Source organism: Malania oleifera, chromosome 9, assembly GCF_029873635.1.
Source record: "Malania oleifera isolate guangnan ecotype guangnan chromosome 9, ASM2987363v1, whole genome shotgun sequence".
Lineage (NCBI taxonomy): Eukaryota > Viridiplantae > Streptophyta > Magnoliopsida > Santalales > Ximeniaceae > Malania > Malania oleifera.
The window spans coordinates 7,679,671-7,702,187 of record NC_080425.1 but is presented as its reverse complement, the minus strand read 5'-3'; the positions used below and the strand labels follow the sequence as shown (position 1 = coordinate 7,702,187).

Below are 22,517 nucleotides of genomic sequence, written 5' to 3'. Positions count from 1 at the left end.
ACCCAGAATTTAGGATGAAATCCAACTTCGTTTTTTCGACGATCTGCTCCGGTAAACTTGTAGGGAATTCCACCAGGAGCATCGTGGTAGCCTCGGATCGTCGATCCAGCGACCAGTGGGGCCGAAAATGAAGAGAGAATGGAGAGAGAGTCATAGAGAGAGAGAGAGAGAAGAGAGAGAGAGAGCTTGGTGAAAAGTGAAAAATATCCCGGATTTCTACTATTTATAAACCAGGGGATTTTGTCGGTGAGACCCTGTGTTCATCGACGAGTCCTTCACAAATTTCGTCGACGAGGCCCTGTATTCGTCGACGAAATTCAGGCTGCCTAAGAACCCCTCTCGGCATTTTCTCATCGACGAAGCTCTATGTTCGTCGACGAAATTTTGAAGACCTTCATCGACGAGACCCTGTGTTAGTTGACGAAGTATACGGCCTCCTTCTGTTTCTGTATCTATTTTCCTCTCTCTTTAATATTTGAATATCAATATTTTCTAGGTCATTACATAATCTTACTATAACATAATGAATTTTCGTATCATTTAAATCATCTGTTAAATTTGTATATTACTGAAATTTTACCCTGGATGCATAACTGCAAATCATGAATTAACCCCGCATGACTCAGGTTGTGCAGCTCGTAAGTTGGACTTAACGCTGACTAGCCTAATAGGTTAAGTCAAACATGACATAACTATGCACGATTGCCCACCCTACCTAGTCTACCCATCCTACCCTCCGTCAACCTCTAATGGGTCAGTACATAGTGGTTATCCTACTCACTGCCTACACTTCAGGGCTAATCGGCCTCCGACCCACACTTCCTGAATAATGAGGTTGCACTATCGGCTATACACCAATTTGGTCCACCCATCCTACTCTCCGTCAACCTCTAAGGGGTCGACACACAGTGGGTATCCTTCTCTTTGATCTGGTTAGCTAGCAATGGAACCGTGCTCATAAGATACGTAACCATCCAGGTTTTGTTACTATATAATACATTTCACATAATATATTTCTGTTCATAAATAACATTTTCATATTTCTGAAATAAAATCTGACTTTTACATATTTCTAAAGAAATTGTCATATTAAAACTGATCACGACGTTTGCGCCGGCTATCATTACACGACGTTTGCGCCAGCTATCATTACACGACATCTGCACTAGCTGTTATATCATAATATACTATAAATATCTTAGTTTCTGTACTGTTTATGATTATTCTAAAAATTACTGTAAAATCATACTTATGTCATGAAATAATAACATATTCTGACATACTGTTATTTCATTAAACTTATACTCATGCCACATGAATGAGTTCTACTTTGTATTATACTATAATATGCTATAAAATCAGTTTAATACCAGTATTCCCCAAAACTACATTATTTCATAAATAAATTTCTAAAAATATCTGACTTAATCTATTTCCTTACTTGATTCCTGAGAAGTTTGTTAAAAGCCTTAAACCACGCTTACAACATCCAGAACTTCAAATCCTGAAATTGTATTAACGCCAATTCAAACAACTCAAACCCTAGTATATTACCATCTAACACCTTCCTGAGTTCGCGTATTCCAAATAACCGCATAAACCCTCAAATAACTTACTCACCATGATTTTGGGATGGTGCTCAAGAACCCCAAATCAGCAATCTACTCCATGTAAGTTGTTGAGAATCTCCCCGCGATCATCGTGGTAACTTTCGATCGTCGAAACGGGGAAAAATGGAGCCAAATCGGAGGAGAGAAGGAGGAGAAATTGAAAATTAGAGAGAGAAAAACGAAAAGAAACTGAAACCCTAGCTGAAAATATGATTTTTGCATATATATATATATATATATATATATATAGATTGTTAGCCACGTGGCTTCGTTGACGAGACATGTGTACTCGTCGACGAGTCGAAGAAGGGTGTTAGTCGACGAAGATAATGAGTTCGTCGACGAACCCTTGATGGCCTGATTTTCCTGCTCTCGGTATCTTCTCGTTGATGAGACACGTGTACTTCGTCGCCGAGATCTAGAAGGACGTTCGTCGACGAGAACCCTAGGTTCATCGACGAATTCCTGCTGACGCTCCTTAATATAATTCTTTTTTCCTTCTTTTCTTTTCCTTTATTATTTCTTTGTTGTTATTTTTCTAGGTCTCTACAACTTTTGTATTCCCTTTGAGTCCTTCCAATTCAAGACTACTTATACAACCCTCTAACACATGTCATGGAGGCAAGAACACCACATTGTTGCACTACTAGGTTTTGTGGAGGGATCAACTGCATGTTGCTATAGCAAAAATGATGGTTCCCCTCGAAGAATCATTCCTAGGAGGGAGCAAATTAAGTAAAGCCTAAATTTGTGATGGAAAGAAATGCAATATTAAACTTTATAGAGCCTCAACGAGAGTGACGATGGATGTGGCCGTGAGTGGGCAGAAGTATCAACGAGTGCTTAGAGAGAGAGAGAGAGAGAGAGAGAGAGATCAAACTTATGATACTATTGCCATGTGGTAATAGTAAACACTTTTTTTAATCATAGACTATTTCCTGTTAATTTAAAAAGATTCTTAAAGAGTTCTATAAAAAATGATTCTAAAAAGTTCTTTTTACAATAAAAAAGTATTTATTTTCCTATGAGTCGAACACTACTTTTTTGCACCAGCATTTATTTAAGTGAAAACTATTGAAACACTTTTTTTGGAATGTTGTTGAACAATATCTGAGTCCAACCTCTAGTCAAAGGCTATTAAGTGCAAACAAATAAAAAAACCTAAAATTTCAAAAGAAGATGCATAATAGATTCTTTATTTTCTTAAAAAAAAAAAAAATTCCCCCAAGGAGGCATGCATAATGCTTTTGGACTTGCCCCAGCTAGTGGTTAAAAACAAGCCAAGGGCCGTGTGAATTTGCCATTTGGGGTTCTCAAATTAAGCCCCTTTAGAGTTTAGACTAGAAGATGGCTTGTCAAAAGGGTAGTATAAACTTAAAAAGGGGCAAAATATAAAGAAGTTAGTGGGGGTGGGTCTTTAAAATTGGGACAGAGGAGGATGAGGCTTTCATTGTCCGCCGTTCGTCCGAGATAAAACCCGCAGGAGGCAATACTCCATACATACATAGACTACCTGCTAGCTAAAGAGCTCCCTTCTTTCATATTGACTGATTGAGTTTGGTTGACGGTAGCCATATCTCCAAAGCCATAGAGATTAGAGAGAGAGAGAGAGAACATGGCACTCAGAATGTGGGCTTCTTCAACTGCAAATACGTTGGGACTCTCTTCTGCCTCCAAACTCAATTTCTCTCCCGCATTTTCCCTCTCTAGATGCTTTTCCACTGGTACTCTCTCTCTCTCTCTCTCTCTCTCTCTCTCTCTCTCTGTAGATCTCTTTGTGCTGAGTTGGTGATTAATTAAGATTGGATTGGGATATTGATTATTGTGCAGTATTGGGGGGGTTGAAGTATGCAACTTCACATGAATGGGTGAAGCATGAAGGGCCGGTGGCTACAATTGGCATCACCCATCATGCTCAGGTTCTTATTAGTTTTCTCTATACATGCTACCATGCATATGTATATTGTCTCTTATCTTTGGATTAGAAATAATTACGCACTTAGAGCCAGAGGTAGAGGGCATTTCTAACTAAAAATCTTAAATCTATATGCCATCCTTAGTGTCAAATAATTTAGGCTTAATTTAGAAAATAAAATTTTATAAAGTAATTGGTGAAAGGGAAACGATTTAGATTGTTGTAAACTTTTTTTAGAGCCCTTACGAAAGTGAAGTTGTTATTTTTTAAAATTTTAATTCATATTTGTTAAAATATTAGAGAGAATTATAACAAACAACCAAAATAACTGCTGTTTTTTTTTTTTAGCAAAAAAATTAACTTATAATTGTTGAAATATTAAAGAGAAAAATAATAAATACGTACTTTATAAAATTTTAACTGATTTTTTGTTGAAATATTAAAGAAAAATATAAAAAAAAATATTATATATTTAATAACAAGCACCCCTTTATAACTCTTTAACTAGTTGGGCAGGTTCAAATTTATGTTTTAAACACTCATTTATAAACGCATTGATCCGAACTTAACTCGTTTGATTCTAATTCATTAATGACTTGATTTCATCTTGTTCTGTTGACCCATTTTGTCACTCTTATATACAAGATAATTTTATAATATATTTTTTTAAAAAAAAAGTAGCTAAAAACACTAGTAAAATAAAATATTTGTTGGAAAAAATTAACCTAATTAAGCTCATTAAATAAAGATCTTATTCTTTTGCAATTTCTAATTCAAAGATGGCACTTGAAATGCTTTTCATAATGCTTGATGGATGCATAGGACCATCTGGGAGAGGTAGTGTTTGTGGAGCTGCCAGAATCTGGTAGCCCAGTGTCACAAGGCAAGAGCTTTGGAGCAGTGGAAAGTGTAAAAGCAACCAGCGATGTGAATTCCCCAATCTCTGGTGAAGTTGTGGACGTCAATTCAAAGCTTGCTGAAACACCTGGCCTGGTAATTCATTCTCACATTCAACAGCACCCCCATATAAGACGAGGATTATTACTGTGGTTTCTAACAAATTTTTTTTCCCATATATATATATATATATATATATATATTGTAATTAAGATAAATTCAAGCCCTTATGAAGAAGGATGGATGATCAAGGTGAAGCCTAGTAGCCCGTCAGAGTTGGAATCTTTGATGGGTCCGCAAGAATACACAAAGTTCTGTGAAGAAGAAGATGCTGCCCATTGATTAAAATGTACATGTGTTTAATTTTTCGAGGTTAATATATATTTGTGCAGTACTTTCTGCAAGGACTTTTGCTTATGTTATGAAATATAAACAAGTGATTTGATATAAAACAATTCATATATCTCGTGTCATTTTACAAATGAGATTTGACACAAATATCTCTATCTTTTTTATTTTCTTCTCTTGGATCAAAGTCTCAAAAATTTAGAAACCGTTTGATTTTTCTCTTTTATTCATTTTTATATTTGATTTCAGTGATGTAAATTCTACGAGACTTCGTTGAGTGGTAAGATAAACTAAGAGTCATTTACATAATTGCATAAGTGACTCAATCTACCATAGAATCAAGCATATATGCTCGTGGCCTTTTCTTTCTCCAAAGTGAATGCAACTCTTACATTCAAATAATTATTTTTTGATTTAGTGTGATGCATCATCCTTAATGTAATACTGACTAATGAGATTCATGATTTTGACAAATGTATCTTCCTTCCCCCAATATGTCTAAGGAGGTTATACATTACTCTTTAAATATATATTAGTCATTGTATATTTTACATAAATAAATAAGGTGTGTGTATGTGTGTATAGCATATATTTAGAAAAGTCATAATGAAGAAGAATATGAACTACTCACTTGTGCTCATATCACAAAAATATTCCCATTATAATGTAAGAATGCCAAATTTATTTTTTCCTTATAATTTTCATTTCAATAATTTGCTAATACATTAAATTATACACGATCAATGAGACCCATAAAATGTACATGAATATTATATATGCAGGTGTCAATACTTTAGTCAATGGGTCTACTATTATTGTTTTAATGTTTATACATTAAATTATACACTATCAATGAGACCCATAAAATGTACATGGATATTATATATGCGGGTGTCAATACTTTTGTCAATGGGTCTACTATTATTGTTTTAATCCTAATGTGCTCAATAAATACCTTTGTCAATGGGTCTACTATTATTGTTTTAATCCTAATGTGCTCAATAAACACTTTTTTAATCTTACATCTTACATCATTTTTATAAGAATAAGATATCTCAACTTTATACATTTTGACTTACTTGGGTACTTGTTATGTCTAGAGAAAAAAAATGATAGTTAAATTATATAGAAACATTAATCGGTTTTGAAATAAAATCTAGCAGTAGAAATGTTCTTGTTGGCTTGATTCTTTATTGGAGCCATTGGATTTGATGAAGCATGTTGGGGATGTGGCTCATATTTAGAGCAGATCACATGTACCGGAGAAAGGTATGTGACGCGAGAGACAAAGGGACAGAAGCAAGGTGTAGCTAAGGAGGGCAAATCGTCAACGATTTGGGGCCTAATCATCGACAGTTTTAGGCACTAGCTACAAAGAGTTTTCTTTTGCTCCAAACCGTCGACGGTTTCCGTCGGCACAAATTACGTATTTTCAAATCGGAGGCTCGTAGATTAGGATTATCTGGAGGATTTTCCTCCGGGGGATCGCTACATATGTAGTTTAGATATACTAGAACATTTATGTATGGATTGGGTTCATACTTAAAACAAAATTGTAACCCAAAGATTGTAGCTTTGACATTGATCATAGTGAAACTGAGGTTGCTGCTCCCGTGGACGTAGGCTATTGTCAAATCACGTAAATCTTGTACGTTCTAATTGTATTTTTTATTCTTCTTATCATTGTTTTATTACTTCTTAAGTATATTTCATCCTCGAGTGGTTGCATTAAGTTTTTGATTAATTCTTGTGTGATTGTGTGCTTCCGCTGTGCATGTTCAAGTTGAACGAACATCAACAAAGTAGAATTGAAAATTTGTTGTGAAAGACAAAGAGATGAGAAGCAGTTTGAGTTGTCCTATTGAGCGTGTCAGAAATTTGTAACGACAAAATTCGTGCCTTGAAATTAAGAAAAGAAAATTTTGTACAAAATATTTGATTTTGTGCTAAATAAAGTGATGGGTACAATCTTTGTGGATTTTTATAATGAAAAATAAAAAAAATTCTTCTGATTTGTTCTCATTGAAAGAGGATCTTCCGATTCAAGGGCTAAGGAGTGTATCCCCAAATTAAATAGTGTGGATCTTGTGGATGATAATTTTAATTATGTTGGAGGATCAACTTTTATCTAATTTTCCTAGGTACAAGTTTGGCAAAAAAAATGATGGATAATTAAGTAAAGAATGTATTGTGCAAGTAAAATTCAAAATTTGTAGACATTTTTCAATTGCAGAAATTGTTAAAGAGTGAAAACTAGATTGATATATGTTTTCTTCCTCTCAATTCTTCCTCCTTTTTTTGTTTTTTGTTTTTTTTTAGGGCTCCCTTGTGAGATGCCATAAAGAATATTTATAGGTAAGGGTTGAAGTTGGATGAGATCACAAAAATAATTAGCCATAACTTTATTTTATTTTGACCAGTTGTTACAATAATTGTAGACATTTATGTATTTTTAAGTTCTATGAACAATTAAAATAACTAGTTATAATTAAATTTATTTCATTTTGATTAATAAAATTAATTATAAATATTTATTATTATTATTATTATTATTATTATTATTATACTAAATGAGTGCGGCACCTCCATTTATTTATTAATATACTCTCACTTTTGGCGGAAGAATACCGTGGTTGCATGATAAACATTAGGAGATTACAAATAAAAAAATGAAAGGCCTCCCAAAAACAATACCAACAACCAATCAAAATAGGACTACAAATCCAATAAAAACTAAATAAGAAACAAATCTAAACAAGCCTATCAAAAACCAAAAATAATAAAATAAACTAAAATTGGAGGGAGTAGATTTTTCGATAAATCATTGGTATAGAGAAGGGAATAAAGTGGCAGATGCCTTGACTCGACAAGGTGCTATAGGGAGGAATAGTTTGTTTGCAAATAGTAGTCAACTCCCTAGAGTTAGCAATGATTTGTATAAATTGGAGAAGATGAGTACGGCTTATATGAGGTATGTTTAGTTGATTTTCTTTTGGTTTTAGCTTATCTTTTATGTTGTTTATCTTTTATTTTGTTTTGTTGCATGAGATTTGTTTTGTAGGTCCTGTTTTGTTTTGTTTTTGTTTGGATTTGTAATCCGATTTTTGGCTGGATGTTGGTGTTGTTCTTTGAGAGATTTTTAATGTGTTGTCTTTTGTTATCTCCCATTGATTATCTTGTAACCACGGTATTCCTCCGCCAAAAGTGAGGGGTTATCAATAAATAAATGGAGGTGCCGCCCTTCTTTAAAAAAAAAAAAAAAAAAACTAAAATCAAAAAATTTAAACTAATCAAACAAAAATCGAGAGGTTGAACTAATGATGAAAGGAAGTGAGACCCAACCTGTAACGACCTGAAGAATAATGATATTTAAATAATAAAGAGAGAGATAAATGGAAACAGTAACAGAAGGAGGCAGCTAAGCGTTCGTCGACGACATTACATTTTGGAGGTGATAATTCCAAGAAATTTCCCAAGCCTCGTCGACGAACACAGGGGTTTCATCGACGAGGGTTCTTCGGGACCTCGTCGATGAAGTTCCGTCTCATTGATGAGAAGATACCGAAAGAGAATTTTTGGAAGTCTGAAATTCGTCGACGATGGTGCAGGTTCGTTGACGAACTTTCTACAAGACTTGTCGATAAGGTGACGTGTCTCGTCGACAAATCCAGCTTTATAAATAGCTGAAAGTTGGATTTTTACATAGAAAGTTTACAGAAATTCACTCCCTCTCTCTCTCTCTCCTATGGCTCCACCTCCATCTCTCTTCGATTTCGGCCCCGTTGTTCGCCGAATCGACGATCTGAGGCCACCACGACGCTCCTGGGGAAGTTCTCTCCAATTCTACTGTAGCAGATCGTCAGTGGGACGAAGTTGGATTTCATCCCAAATTCAGGGTAAGGCTTTTTAAGCAAAATTTGACTTTTTAGCAGTTGTAGGAAATGCTGTAAACGTAGAAATAATGATGTTTTGTTCTGAGATTTATAATTTTCAGGGTGTTGAGTGGAGAACCCTGCAAGTGTAAGACGCGCTACAATAGGGGATTTTAGCAGGAATCAGGTAAGGGAAATATGCTATGCTAGGTAATACTAGTATGATTTCAGTATGAAATATATGTTTTTATCAGATTATTATTTCATAGCAGGAATTTATATAGTTTATCAAATACGTTTTAAATGTTTTAAATTATTGTGTGGCATGAGAATATGGATATAGTACAGAAACATGTTTTTACATTATTTTCAAAATTATGTTTTACAGATTATGCAGACAGGGAATATGTTTTATAGTATTTTCAGAATACCATGATTATACAGTTTTCAGTACCATGACATACGGTTTTACAGTTTGTTTCAAAAATACAGTTGGTACAGATACAGTTTATCACAGAGTCATGGTTAATACAGATATTACAGAATTATGATAAAACAGATAGATTGTATATAGTAAGGTATTATTTAGTATCAGACCTTGATGGATCAGACATCAAAGCACTATGCCATTGCTATATACAGATATTCAGTACAGAGTGCAACCACCTATTCAGATTATACGTGGTAAGTAGGTCAATCAAATATGCCTAAGAGTGGACAAGCTCCCCATGAGATATGGGTTGAGGAGGATTGATCAGACTGATGGAGTATAGTGGTTTATTCCTAGTTGGCTAGACAGATTAGATCTTGCCTTCAAGCCACACAACCCTGTCATGAGGGGTTAAATCATGACATACAGCCATCTAGGGAAGTTTTCAGTTATTATTCTTATATATATATATATATATATATATATATATATATATATATATATATACAGTTTTACAGTAACAGTGTGGGGGGGGGGGGGTTTTATGTATAGTAGAAGTATTATGAATGGAAAACCTATAAAAACAGATATGTTAAGCAACATGCGTACAGGTGGTGGTTGTATATGTTATTTGTACTTGTATTCTCATATTCAGTTATACATGATTATTTAGAAACGAATCTTTAAGGTATTGTAACTCATTTGCCACACACTAGCAATAACATATTTTGTCTTACTGAGCGTTGGCTCATCCCATTACTTTAATAATTTTCAGGTGATCCAGGTAGGCGAGCAGATCAGGCTCGCAGATAAAGGAGCTTCAGTACTGCCCTATTAGTAGAGTGAGTATTTTTGGGAATATTTATGTATAGCCCTAGCCAATTGAGGGTATTTTGGGAAATAGTCTTATATGTATATTTTGAGGACACATTTTAGCACTCTGGTATTGTATATTTTCTTAGTTGTGTTTATATGAATTCCGCTTCTTACTGCTTAGGTTGATGGATTGGTTTGATCTAGTAGGTATTAGAGCATTATAAATTTTGCAGTATAAAAAAAAAACCCCAATTAAATAGCAGGTCATTACACAACCTATTCTTCCAAAGGATATCTTTCAAAAAACGTGGTAAAAGATGTTATTTTTTGTAGATGACATTGTTTCTCATTTCTCCTTCTTTAACGAGAGAATCAGTTGCACTATTGCCTTCCATATATTGGATCACCATGAAATTCACTCTTTCTAGCTCCACTACGAGGTCCTCCCAAAAATCCCAAAGATACCACAAGGTACATTTACCTTTCCGAAGTCAATAAACAATAATTCACCAATCACTTTCAATAATCACATTAAAATAATGAAGTCGTTTGCATAACCGAATTTGTGACAACTCGAATAAAATGGAATTTGAATAATTAAGAGGGAGAGAAATAGAAACAGAAACAGAAGGAGGCTGTAGACTTCGTTGACGAATGCTCTGCGTTCGTCGACAACATTGCATTTGGGGGATAAAAATGATTTCAAGAGATTGCCTGGATTCGTCGACGAATACAGGGGTTCGTTGACGAGTGCAGAAGAAAATTCGTCGACGAATACAGGGCCTCGTCAACAAGAAAATACCGAGAGGGGTTCTGAGGTAGCCTGAATTTCGTCGACGAATACAGGGTCTCGTCGACGAATTTAATGAAGGACTCGTCGTGTAATAACCTAAGAAAAAATAAAAAATAAATTAAAAAAATGAATAATAATAATAGTTAGTATTAAAACGAAAGTGTTTCTCTATTAGGATCCTTGATTTCATGTTTGATGCTTAAGAAAGACCTTATCTAAGCGAGTGCTCAGAGACCATTGCGGCTCAGTCGCTCCCTGGAGGTCGGCCTAGTCAAAATGGAATTTCATAAGATAAAACAGGGTAGACACTATTTATATACGTAAATAAGTACATAAAATAACGTTTTGACTGACATAATCTGTAGAAATATATGATAAAATAATAATAATTTAGGTATCCTATCCACAAGACTATGTGGGGCCCACATGAGTCCCGAAGCCATGTAGAGGTTTACACAAGTCTCGAAACTATGTAGGACGCATAAAATCGTATGAGGATTATTCGAGTTACGTAGGATCCATTTGGGTCTCGAAGTTGTATGGGGCCCACAAGACCATTTGGGGCCCACATGAGTTTTCAAAATTCAAATTTAATTCTTGTTCAAAAATAAATAATAAAATAAATAAATACTAAAAATAGTTTAAAAGTAATAACAATGATAATAACAATGATAATAATGATTAAGAAAAATAATAAAATAATAAAATAATAAATTAACTAATTGATTAATTAATTAGGTAAGTAATTAATTAAAAATTTATGGTGGCAAGTACTCCCACATGACCTCCATCCCCATCTCATACTCAACTCATACCTTGCCCATCCCTTGCCCATTCTTTAATTTAAAAAAGATTATAATTTCACCTCTCTCCCCACACTTTTACAAATTCCATTTCTTCCCCAAAATTTTCCTATAAATAGGGAGCTCTCAACCTTCATTTTTCACAACAATTTTTCCAAAGAAGAGAATAATTAGTGAGTGAAAGAATTTGTGGTGGAGAGAATTTTTGAGTAAGTTTTCACTCACCCACTCTTTCCGATCTCATTTCTAAAAGATAGTTACTGTGTTCGTAGCACAAGATAAAAGAAGAGATAAGTAAATTTGATTATGTTAGTTTTTTTTTTTTATTTAAAATTCATACCTGAGTTTATTTTGTAAGTAAATTTCAATTATGTTACTTAGTTCCATTAAATTTTCATGAGTTTATTTTTACGTATATTTAATTATACCAGTTCTATCTTTAATATACTTGCATTTATTTTTGGGTTAAGAAATGTTCTAATCTTCTTGGGTAAATTTTCAGCATTTCTTTCTATTCAAAACAAAAATTATATTTGTAACACAAAAATTGTGTGGCATGAGTTTATTTTTACGTTGCATTTTTTTTTTCATGAAAATATGAGTAAAGATGAGATTTTTACGAGATTATTTTAAATTGCATAAATTATAATAAGATGATTTTAAAACCCTCATGGCAACGAAAGTTCAAAGTTATAGATGTTCGGTACCGCAGCTTTAAGTTTATACGGATCAGAGTACACCCACATTGTTTACAGAGTGGTTATTTATGTTAGTGAATTTCTCCTAAGTGCACACTTGGTTTTGGACCAGGACTTAATAAGGAAAATCTCACTTAATGTTTACGTACGTTGATTTAGTTTAGTCGGCCAGCTAGCTAAGTCCAGTCTTCGGACCGCACAACCCAGTCATGGGAGTAAACATGACTTACGGCAAATAGGCCTAAGTGTGGTTTTTACAATATATTTTTATACATATTTAATTACGTGTACAAAGTTACTGATGATTTGAAGGAAAAGTGTAAGTTTACATGAAAAGGATCATTCTGATGCTTAAATGACGATCTAAGGAAAACGTAGAAGGAAAAGTATATGTATGTTTATCATTAAATATTTTTTTATTTTAAGGTTCAAAGTTTAATTTAATAGTTATAGTATATGATTATAAAATTTTACTGTTGTAATTGGTGGTAAAAGTTTATGTAGAAATTTTTAAATTTATATTTATTTTAGAAATAGTTTTGAAGTTGTAGTATTAAACATTATTTTACGAAATTTTTAAAAAGCTCATTTTGCCCACACACTAATAATAATCTTATTTACTTACTGAGCATCGTCTCACTCTAATCATATTTTCATTTCAGATAACTCTGAAGAGCATGTCGGAAATCAGGCTTAGCAAGCATGCGGGTGGGGATAGAAAAATAAAGATTGTTTAGAAATATTAGTATGATGCCAGATATTTATGCTTGTGTAATTTTTTTTCTTTTAAAATAAATGATTGTAATATGGATAATTAGCGCTCTGGTTTAATAATAATTGAGATTATTTGCTTCCGTTGTAAATCAATAGTAAAAAGTAAATATCCCAAACCCCTCGAGGTTGGGGTGTTACATTTGGTATTAGAGGAATAGGTTATAGGTTTTGTAGACTTTAAGAAATAATTTTACCAGAGCATAGGCATAAACCATGATGTAGGTAAGATTGGGTAAACTAGGGTGTTTTTCTTTTGCCTATAACCTTGATTAAACTTTAAAGATAAGGTTATAATTTTAAAATAACTCTAGTCCTTTCATTCAAAATGGACCCGAGGAACAAAGTAAGTATTGAAAGAAACGAGAATAATATGGGGACTTGCAATGGAGAAGAAATCAATGCTACTACGGTATTGTGTGATATGACACAAGTCATGGCGGAACTTCTGCAGAACTCCAAGGAACGGAATGGTCCACCAACCTATGAAGGTTGTACAGTGGAACAGTTCAATCGAATGCACCCTCCGACTTTTGAGGGGAAAGCTGATCCAATTGCTGCAGAAGATTGGATGCAATCAATGGAAGAAATACTGCGAGTCTTTCATTGCACGGATGAACAAAAGGTATTATATGCGGCCTATAAAATGACTAGTGAGGCCAAACGCTGGTAGAACTCAAAAAAGTTACTCCTAGAGGAAGGACCAAATCCAACAATCCTTACGTGGGAGCGTTTTAAGGAAGTCTTCTTTGAATGATTTTTCCCCAAAACCACCAGAGATGCTAAGGCTAGGGAATTTTTGGAGTTGAAATAAGGAAATATGAATGTACAACAATATGTAGCAAAGTTCATTGAATTATCTCGTTTTGCATCTTATTTGGTTCCGGACGAATCAAAGAAAACTCGAAAATTTGAAGAAGGATTGAACTCAAGGATTTATGAGATGGTAACAGTATTCGAGCTCGAAGACTTCTCCCAATTGGTGAACAAAGCAACTAAGGCAGAAGAAAGTCTACAAAGGAGTGCGGAGATATCCGAGCAAAGAAATGGGCCTATGCCACAAGGGTTTCACCCTGGTAGAAATCAAGGACCTTGGAAAAGGAGCAACAACAACAACAATAGCAGCAATGTGGGGTGAGGGCAAACAACGAGAAATCCAAACAATGCACAAAACACCCCTTGTCCAAAATGCAACAAATTACATGGGGGAGAGTGTCAAGCCAGACTAGGGGTCTGTTATCGGTGCGGTAAACTTGGTCACATGCAACGAGAATGCACACAAAATAACTACAATCAAGAAAGAGGGGTTGGCACCTCGAAACAACAATCAACATAACACCGCTCAGGCACGTGTCTATGCCCTCACTCCAGGAGATACCGAAAATACTAATGATGTGATGACAGGTATTATTCCCATATTCTCCAAGAAAGCAGTAGTATTATTTGATTCTAGAGCCACACACTCCTTTATATCTACAACTTATGTTAAAATATGTGGGGTAGAGACTCAGCCATTAGAAACTGAGTTATCCAGTGATTACACCAACGGGAACCTCGGTAGTATGTAGAAAAATACTTAAAGGTTACCCAATTTGTATTGAGAAAAGAATACTACCGGCTAACTTGGTAGTATATAGTATGCATGGGTTTGACGTAATTCTCTTCTAGTTATGCTAGTATAAATTGCTATAATAAGGAGGTGGTGTTTAGATCTCCTGGAGAGCAAGAATACAAGATCAATGGAACTCGTGTATGCCCATCACCACAAATATTGTTGGCTATCCAGGCAAAGAGATTACTCTTGAATGGATGGCAAGGGTACCTAACATGCGTAGTGGAGGCGCCAAAGGAAGAATTGAAGCTCGAGGATATCCCAATAGTAAGGGAATTCTCGGATGTATTCCCTGAGGATTACCTGGGCTACCTCCTGACCTCGAAATCAAGTTTGTTATAGACCTACTACCAGGGACGACACCGATATCTAAAGCTCCATACAGAATGGCACCGGTAGAATTGAAAGAACTGAAGGAACAATTACAAGCGTTGCTGGATAAAGGATTCATCAGACCCAGCATGTCACCATGGGGAGCACCGGTACTGTTCGTTAAAAAGAAAGATGGATTGATGAGAATGTGTATTGATTATCAGGAAATAAATAAAGTGACCATTAAGAACAAGTACCCAATACCTCGCATAGATGAATTGTTTGATCAACTCCAAGGAACACAAGTCTTCTCTAAAATTAAACTCCGATCAGGGTACCATCAAGTGAAAATTAAATCAGAAGATGTTCCAAAGATTGCATTCCGAACGAGATATGGTCACTATGAATTCTTAGTCATGCCATTTGGACTAACCAATGCTCCTGCTGCCTTTATGGACCTTATGAATAGGGTTTTTTGTGAATATCTAGATCAATTTGTGGTGGTCTTCATTGATGATATTTTGATTTATTCAAAAAGCCCCTAGGAACATGAGAACCATTTGAGGCTAGCACTCAAAATACTAAAAGAAAAGAAACTCTATGCCAAACTTACGAAATGTGAGTTCTGGCTAGAAAGAGTTGCATTCTTAGGGCACGTGATATCTAAGGATGGTATTTCTGTGGACCGAAGTAAAATAGAGGCAGTAGTAGATTGGGCGAGACTGAAGAATATTCATGAGATCAGGAGTTTCTTAGGCCTGGCAGGATATTATCGTCGATTTGTGGAAGGGTATTCTAAAATATCTAGTCCTCTGACGAGATTGACAAGAAAGAATGTGAAGTGTGAATGGATTGATGAATGTGAGCAAAACTTTCAAGAATTAAAGCAATGACTGATCACTGCCCCGGTGCTAACAATTCTATTAGGAGAAGATGGTTTTGTGATCTACAGTGACGCATCTCGGAAAGGGCTCGGGTGTGTATTAATACAACAAGGGAAGGTCATTGCATATGCTTCTAGACAACTCAAGGAGTACGAGAAGAATTATCCCACACACGATTTGGAACTAGCAGCTGTGGTATTCACACTAAAGTTCTGGAGACACTATCTCTATAGTGAAAAGTGTGACATTTTCACAGACCATAAAAGTCTCAAATACTTTTTCACACAAAAGGAATTAAACATGAGACAGAAAAGATGATTAGAATTAATCAAAGATTATGATTGCATCATCAACTATCACCCGGGAAAAGCTAACGTGGTAGCAGATGCATTGAGTTGAAAGTCAATGAATGCGTCAGTCTTGGCAATGTTGACCCAACATCAATGAAAGTCAATGAATTACTATTCAGGTTATATATATATATATATATATATATATATATATATATATATATATATTATAGTTTTCAGGACTTGATAATATTAGTATGTATTTGTGTGGCTTAAGTCAATAACAGAAAGAGTACTGTAATTATAGAATTTGTGAATACCATGTTTATAGTCATTAATAGAAATACTATGATATTTGCATGTTATAGAATGACGAATTTTTCAGTGAATAGTATACTCATAAATATGCATTTTCAGTAATTCTAGAATAACATGTTTATCAGTACTTCATACAACAGTTTAGTTATATAGAAAACAGATTTTCAGTCAACTTATTTAGAAATTTTAGTTAAATTTTATGGGGTTATGGTTGTTTTAAAAACCACAGTAAAAAGAGTATATTACAGATATCAGTTACCTATATAGTATCAGACCCTAATAGCTTAGATAGTAGAGCATGGTACCGTAGCTACAGATATTCAGTTTAGAGTGCAACCACTTTACTCAGATAGTAAGTGGTATAAGGTCGATCGTGCCCACGTTGGGATAGACTCTCCATCAGATATGGATTGAGGGGGCCGATCAGACTGTCCGAGTTCAGTTGACTTACCCTGGCCGGCTAGCTAGGATAGGTCCTGCCTTCGAGCCTCACCACCCTGTCATGAGGGGTTAAATCATGACATACAACCATCTAGGGGAGTTTTCTCAGATATTATAAGTATAAGTAGATTTTCAGAAATAGTAGTATTAATACGAAAAGTAGTTTCATATAGATTGACATGTTAAATAATATAGTTAATGGTTTTATTATACGTTATGTAATATCAACATTTCCAGATTCAATTATTGATATTATTCCTAAATCATATTATTTTTACTAACTATAGCTTAGTGGCCACACACTAGTAATAGCATGTTTTGTCTTACTGAGCGTTGGCTCATCCCAGTGTTGAATTGTTTTTCAGGTGAACCAGTTAGGAGAGCGGAGCAGGCTCGCAGGTAGAGCGGCTGTTGTACTACCCTTTTTAAGAGTGAGTATTACTTTTTGGGTGGCATGTTTTGTAAACCCTTGGTATTAGAAAGAGTAGTTTTGAGAGAAACAGTGTTGTTTGTATATCATGAAATGATTTGACACTCTGGTATTGTATTATATGTGGACTTATTTTATATAATTGGACTTCCACTATTTAGGTTATTGTTGGATATTAAAATAGGGAAAAAAGAATTTTATTTTATTAGCAGGTCGTTTCAATTTGGTATTAGAGCCTAGGTTGTTAGGTTCTGTAGACTTTAGAATCACAGCGGAAGCAATACCAGAGTATAGGAAATGATTTGAGGTTTGTTCTGTGGTCTGGGTACAGGATTTTCCGTGGTAGTTTATGTGTTTTTCCTAGAATGACGATTTCAAGAAAATCATAGTAAACTATCATCGGGTCGTGTGTTTAGGTTGCGGAACTGAATTTTGAGTTAAGATTGGGGAGAGTAGTTAATTATAAATATAGGATTTGAATAGCATGAAATAGATAGGGTCTGTGTAGAGGATAAACTTCTCAAGTGTGTTCTTTTTTTTTTTAGGATGGATCCAGGTAGTAGCGGTACAAACACTGGGGGGATGGAGCAGGACCTTCCAGTATGGGAGGTGCCGATACTGATGTCGTTCTACGCAGCTTCACCCAGCAAGTGATGGCTGAGATGGCCAAGAGCTCTAGGGAGCGTGGCTATTCGATCGAGCAGTTTATGTTGATGAAGCCCCCATCCTTTGTTGGAGGAGATGACTTGATTGTAGCTGAGAATTGGGTCCAGGATATCAAAGAGACGCTGGTTGTGCTTTCATGTACGGATGAACAAAAAGTGGTATTTGCAGCGTTTAAACTGACAGAGGAGGCGAAGTGCTAGTGGAGATCAGCGCAACTGATAGAGGAGCAGAGGCCGGTTCCGGTGCCAGTGACTTAGGATCGATTCAAGGAGCTGTTTTTCAAGTGATATTTTCTTTTCGTCGTTTGGAGCGCAAAGGCAGCAGAGTTTCTACATTTGGTACAGGGGCAGATGACCGTATCTCAGTACGCAACTCGGTTTATCGAGTTGTCACGTTTTGCTCCACATCTAGCACCTGATGAAGAGAAAAAAGCTAGAAAGTTTGAAGAGGGATTGAGGCAGAACTTATTTGAGCAGGTGATTGGCTTCAGAGCTCAAACATTTACAAAGGTTGTAGACAGAGCTGCGATTATTGAAAGTGGTATTTAGAGGGGTTTAGCAGCGCAGATTCAGAGGAAGAGGCTGGCGCCTCAGGGTTATTAGGCTGGCTCCAGTAGGGATCCATGAAGAGGAGGTTGTGATAGAGGAGACCAGAGGCAAGCGGCAAGACCTCGGGAGTACAGGGTATACAAACCTTTCCAGTGTGCCAGACATGCGGGAGGCGACACTCAGGGGATTGCCTACCAGGGAGAGGTGTATGTTACCAGTGTGAGAGACCCGGCCATATGGCACGTGCATGCCGAGGGCCGTAGGACCAGGTTCCAGGTCCTAGGCCCTATCGGGGAGGACATTAGGTAGATCAAGGAGGATATCAGGCGCCTCATGGAGGCCAACAGAGGAATGCAGCCCTAACGCGAGTTTACACTCTAACGCCGGGTGATGCTGAGGCTGCTACAGATGTGGTGACAGGTACATTTACTATTTTATCATATCCGGTTATTGTTTTATTTGACTTTGGTGCCACTCATTCTTTTGTCTCTACATCTTACATTAAATTATCTGGAAGTGAGATCCAATTGTTAGATATAGCATTGTCAGTAGCTACAACATAAGGGTCAGTGATGAGATGTTAAAGGGTACTTAGAAGTCATCCAATAGAAATTCCGGGGAGAGTGCTACCAGAAGATCTGATTGTATTTGACATGTGTGGGTTTGATGTAATACTGGGTATGGACTGGTTGGCTACTAATCACGCCAGCATTGATTGTTGTCAGAAAGAAGTAATTTTCAAACCTCCTAGAGAGCATGAATTCAGATTCATTAGTTCATGGGTACGTACTCCACCGCAGTTGGTGTCAGCTATACAGGCAAGTAGATTACTCCGGGACGGAAGTCAGGGATTCGTGGTTTTTATAAAGGAAGCCTTTAAAAATGAATCGAAGCTCGATAGTACCCCAGTCGTGCGAGAATATCCAGATATTTTTCTTGAGGAACTACCAAGATTACCTCCCAAATGCAAGGTAGATTTTTCTATAGATTTGCCCCCAGGGACAGCGCCGATCTCTAAGGTTCCCTACCGTATGGTTCCAGCTGAATTGGGAGAATTAAAGGAGTAATTGTAGGATTTGCTGAACAAGTTGTTTATACGACCTAGTGTATCGCCATGGGGAGCTCTAGTGTTATTTGTAAAGAAGAAAGACGGGTCTTTGAGGATGTGTATTGATTATAGAGAAATCAACAAGGTTACTATCAAGAATAAATATCCTCTACCCCGCATAGACGATTTGTTTGATCAGCTCTAGGGTACACGGGTATATTCCAAGATCGACCTTAGATCAGGGTATCATCAAGTGAGAGTAAAGGTAGAGGATGTTGCAAAGACAGCCTTCAGGACCAGGTATGGGCACTACGAATTCCTTGTTATGCCGTTCGGTCTGACGAATGCCCTAGTTGTGCTCATGGACTTAATGAATATAGTTTTTCACCAATATCTAGACCAGTTTGTGGAAGTTTTTATTGATGATATACTGGTATATTCGAAGAATTCTGAGGATCATAAGGGGCATTTAAGGCAGGTACTGCAGACACTTAGGGAGGAAAAGTTTTACGCCAACTTTAGTAAGTGTGAGTTCTGGCTTGGAAAATTTGCATTTCTCGGCCATGTGATCTCAGGAGATGGTATATCAGTGGATCCTAACAAGATTGATGCGGTGGTGAATTGGGTCAGGCCGAGGAATGTGTAAGAAGTCAGGAGTTTTTTGGGACTAGCAGGTTATTACCGTCGATTCGTTGAGGGGTTTTTAGCTTTGTCGGGACCTCTTACGCATTTGACTAGGAAAAACGCCAGATTTGTGTGGGATGAAGTATGCGAGCAGAGTTTCTAAGAATTAAAGCAGCGGCTTATCACTGCACCAGTTTTGATGATTCCTTTTGGAGGTGATGGTTATATTATCTACAGTGACGCGTCTTTGAAAGGGCTTGATTGTGTACTAATGCAGCATGGTAGCGTGGTAGCATATGCATCTAGCCAGTTGAAATAATATGAAAAGAACTACCCTACTCACGATCTAGAATTGGCTGCGGTTGTATATGCACTGAAGATCTGGAGACATTACTTATATGGTGAGAGATGTGAGATATTTTCTGATCACAAGAGTCTAAAGTATTTCTTCACACAAAAAGAGCTGAATATGCGCCAAAGAAGGTGGCTAGAACTCATCAAGGATTACGACTGTACCATTAGTTTCCACACAGGTAAAGCAAATGCAGTGGCTGATGCTTTGAGCGTTAAATCAGAGGATACGGCGCAGTTATCAGTAGTAGTTCAACACCCAATTTAGATGGACTTGAAAAAGCTTGGTATGGAGTTAGTAGTAGATGATCCTCAGGCGTTCATGGCCAATTTAGTTGTATAGACTATACTTTATGAAATAACTAAAGCTGCTTAGAGAAATGATCCCAAATTAGTGGAGATACTAGCCAGAGTTCAAGATGGTTAGGGAGAGGAATTCAGCATTTCTGATGATGGATCTCTGAGATTTCATACCAGATAATGTGTGCCTACAGATGATAGTATCAGGAAGACGATTCTAGAAGAGGCACACAAATTTCTATACACTATTCATCCTAGCAGTATAAAAATGTATAGGGATTTGCGGGAATATTTCTGGTGGAGTGGCATGAAGAGGGAAATAACAGAATTTGTACAGCAGTGTTTGACGTGCCTGTCGCGACGTCCCGGGCGCGCGTGTGCCCCGGGCGGCTGAATTAAAATTATTTTTAATATTCAAGGAAAAACATGGAATGTCGGAGTCGCCACTAACCTTTAGTGCGGTTAGAACACATGATTACTACCCCGTTAGGGGTAGAATCGGTCTACATTACCAGAGTTGGGGTCGGGAGTTTGGTTACCCGAGGGGAAGGTACGAGCACCCCCTGCGCTCCCGTTCTTACGAACGGTACCTAATTAATTTGAAATTATCCCTAAGCTAATGTAATAAGTCTTTAAATTACTCCTTTTTATGAATTTATAAATACATGTGAAAAATAAATAAATAAATAAAATAATAAATAAATGAAGATAATATATACATACGTATTCCCTCAGAGCTTAGGGTACGTGATGCCCGAAGGCTCATACCCCCGCAATAAAATCATAGGGATAATATACACATGAAAATAAATAATACTATAAAATAATAAAAATAAATATCAACACTACTACATAAATAACAATTATATAACACGCGCTCATAACGTATAATCATAATAACACTGCTTTAATAGTAATATAATCCTAGCTTAACAATAATAACACATCGATAATATAATGGTAGTAATAATACCCTAGTAATTCAGTACATAATAATAATAATAATAATAATAATAATAATAATAATAATAATAATAACAACAACTATTTGCCATGTATACTATATACTGATAAATCACTATAATACCTAATAACATATCCTAATAATAAACCAACCTAATAGATAGTAATGATATACACATAATAATAAGAATAATAATGTAATACTAAACTTATAATAATAATTAATAATAATAATGATATATCATATGTAATAATAATAATAATAATAATAATACACTAGCATATAGTAAGATATTAACATCCTATAAATATAATAATACTCACTTATGAATAATCAAAACCCCTAATTTAACTCTCAATATATGCCCATATGGAAACAATTAATCCCTAAAATAAATATACGATATATACAATAATCATTATGGAAACAATTAATCCCTAAAATAAATATAGGATATATACAATAATCATTATGGAAATAATTGAAACCTTACCATTAATATACACTAACAATGTGGAAACAAATTAAACCCTATAATATACATGCAATATATACAATAATGGAAATTATTACACAAGCAAATATTACGGGAAGCAATTTAAACCCTAGAATTAACAAATAACACATGCGACATTAATTATGGAAATAATTTGAAACCTTACCATCAATATATCATGACAATATAAGAGACCAATCGAACCCTAAATAAAGCATATGATGAACAAAACCCTAAATATACCATTAAAACCCTAAATACAACACGTAATAGTTTAAAC

At 35.7% G+C, this 22,517-nt stretch overlaps 1 protein-coding gene across 2 annotated transcripts; it reads left to right on the top strand.

Moving 5' to 3' along the window:
* The first annotated feature begins 2,914 nt into the window (after positions 1-2,914).
* On the top strand, positions 2,915-4,920 carry LOC131163903 (glycine cleavage system H protein 3, mitochondrial). Of its 2 annotated transcripts, XM_058120723.1 has the most exons (4): positions 2,915-3,334; positions 3,441-3,529; positions 4,348-4,518; positions 4,636-4,920. In XM_058120723.1, exons 1-4 carry the CDS (start codon positions 3,226-3,228, stop codon positions 4,762-4,764), a joined length of 498 nt encoding a protein of 165 aa, XP_057976706.1. In that variant the 5' UTR covers positions 2,915-3,225; the 3' UTR covers positions 4,765-4,920. The 2 variants fall into 2 exon arrangements, with proteins under 2 accessions (XP_057976706.1, XP_057976705.1); XM_058120722.1 differs by having other exon boundaries at positions 3,009-3,334; positions 4,348-4,920.
* The last annotated feature ends 17,597 nt before the right edge of the window (positions 4,921-22,517 follow it).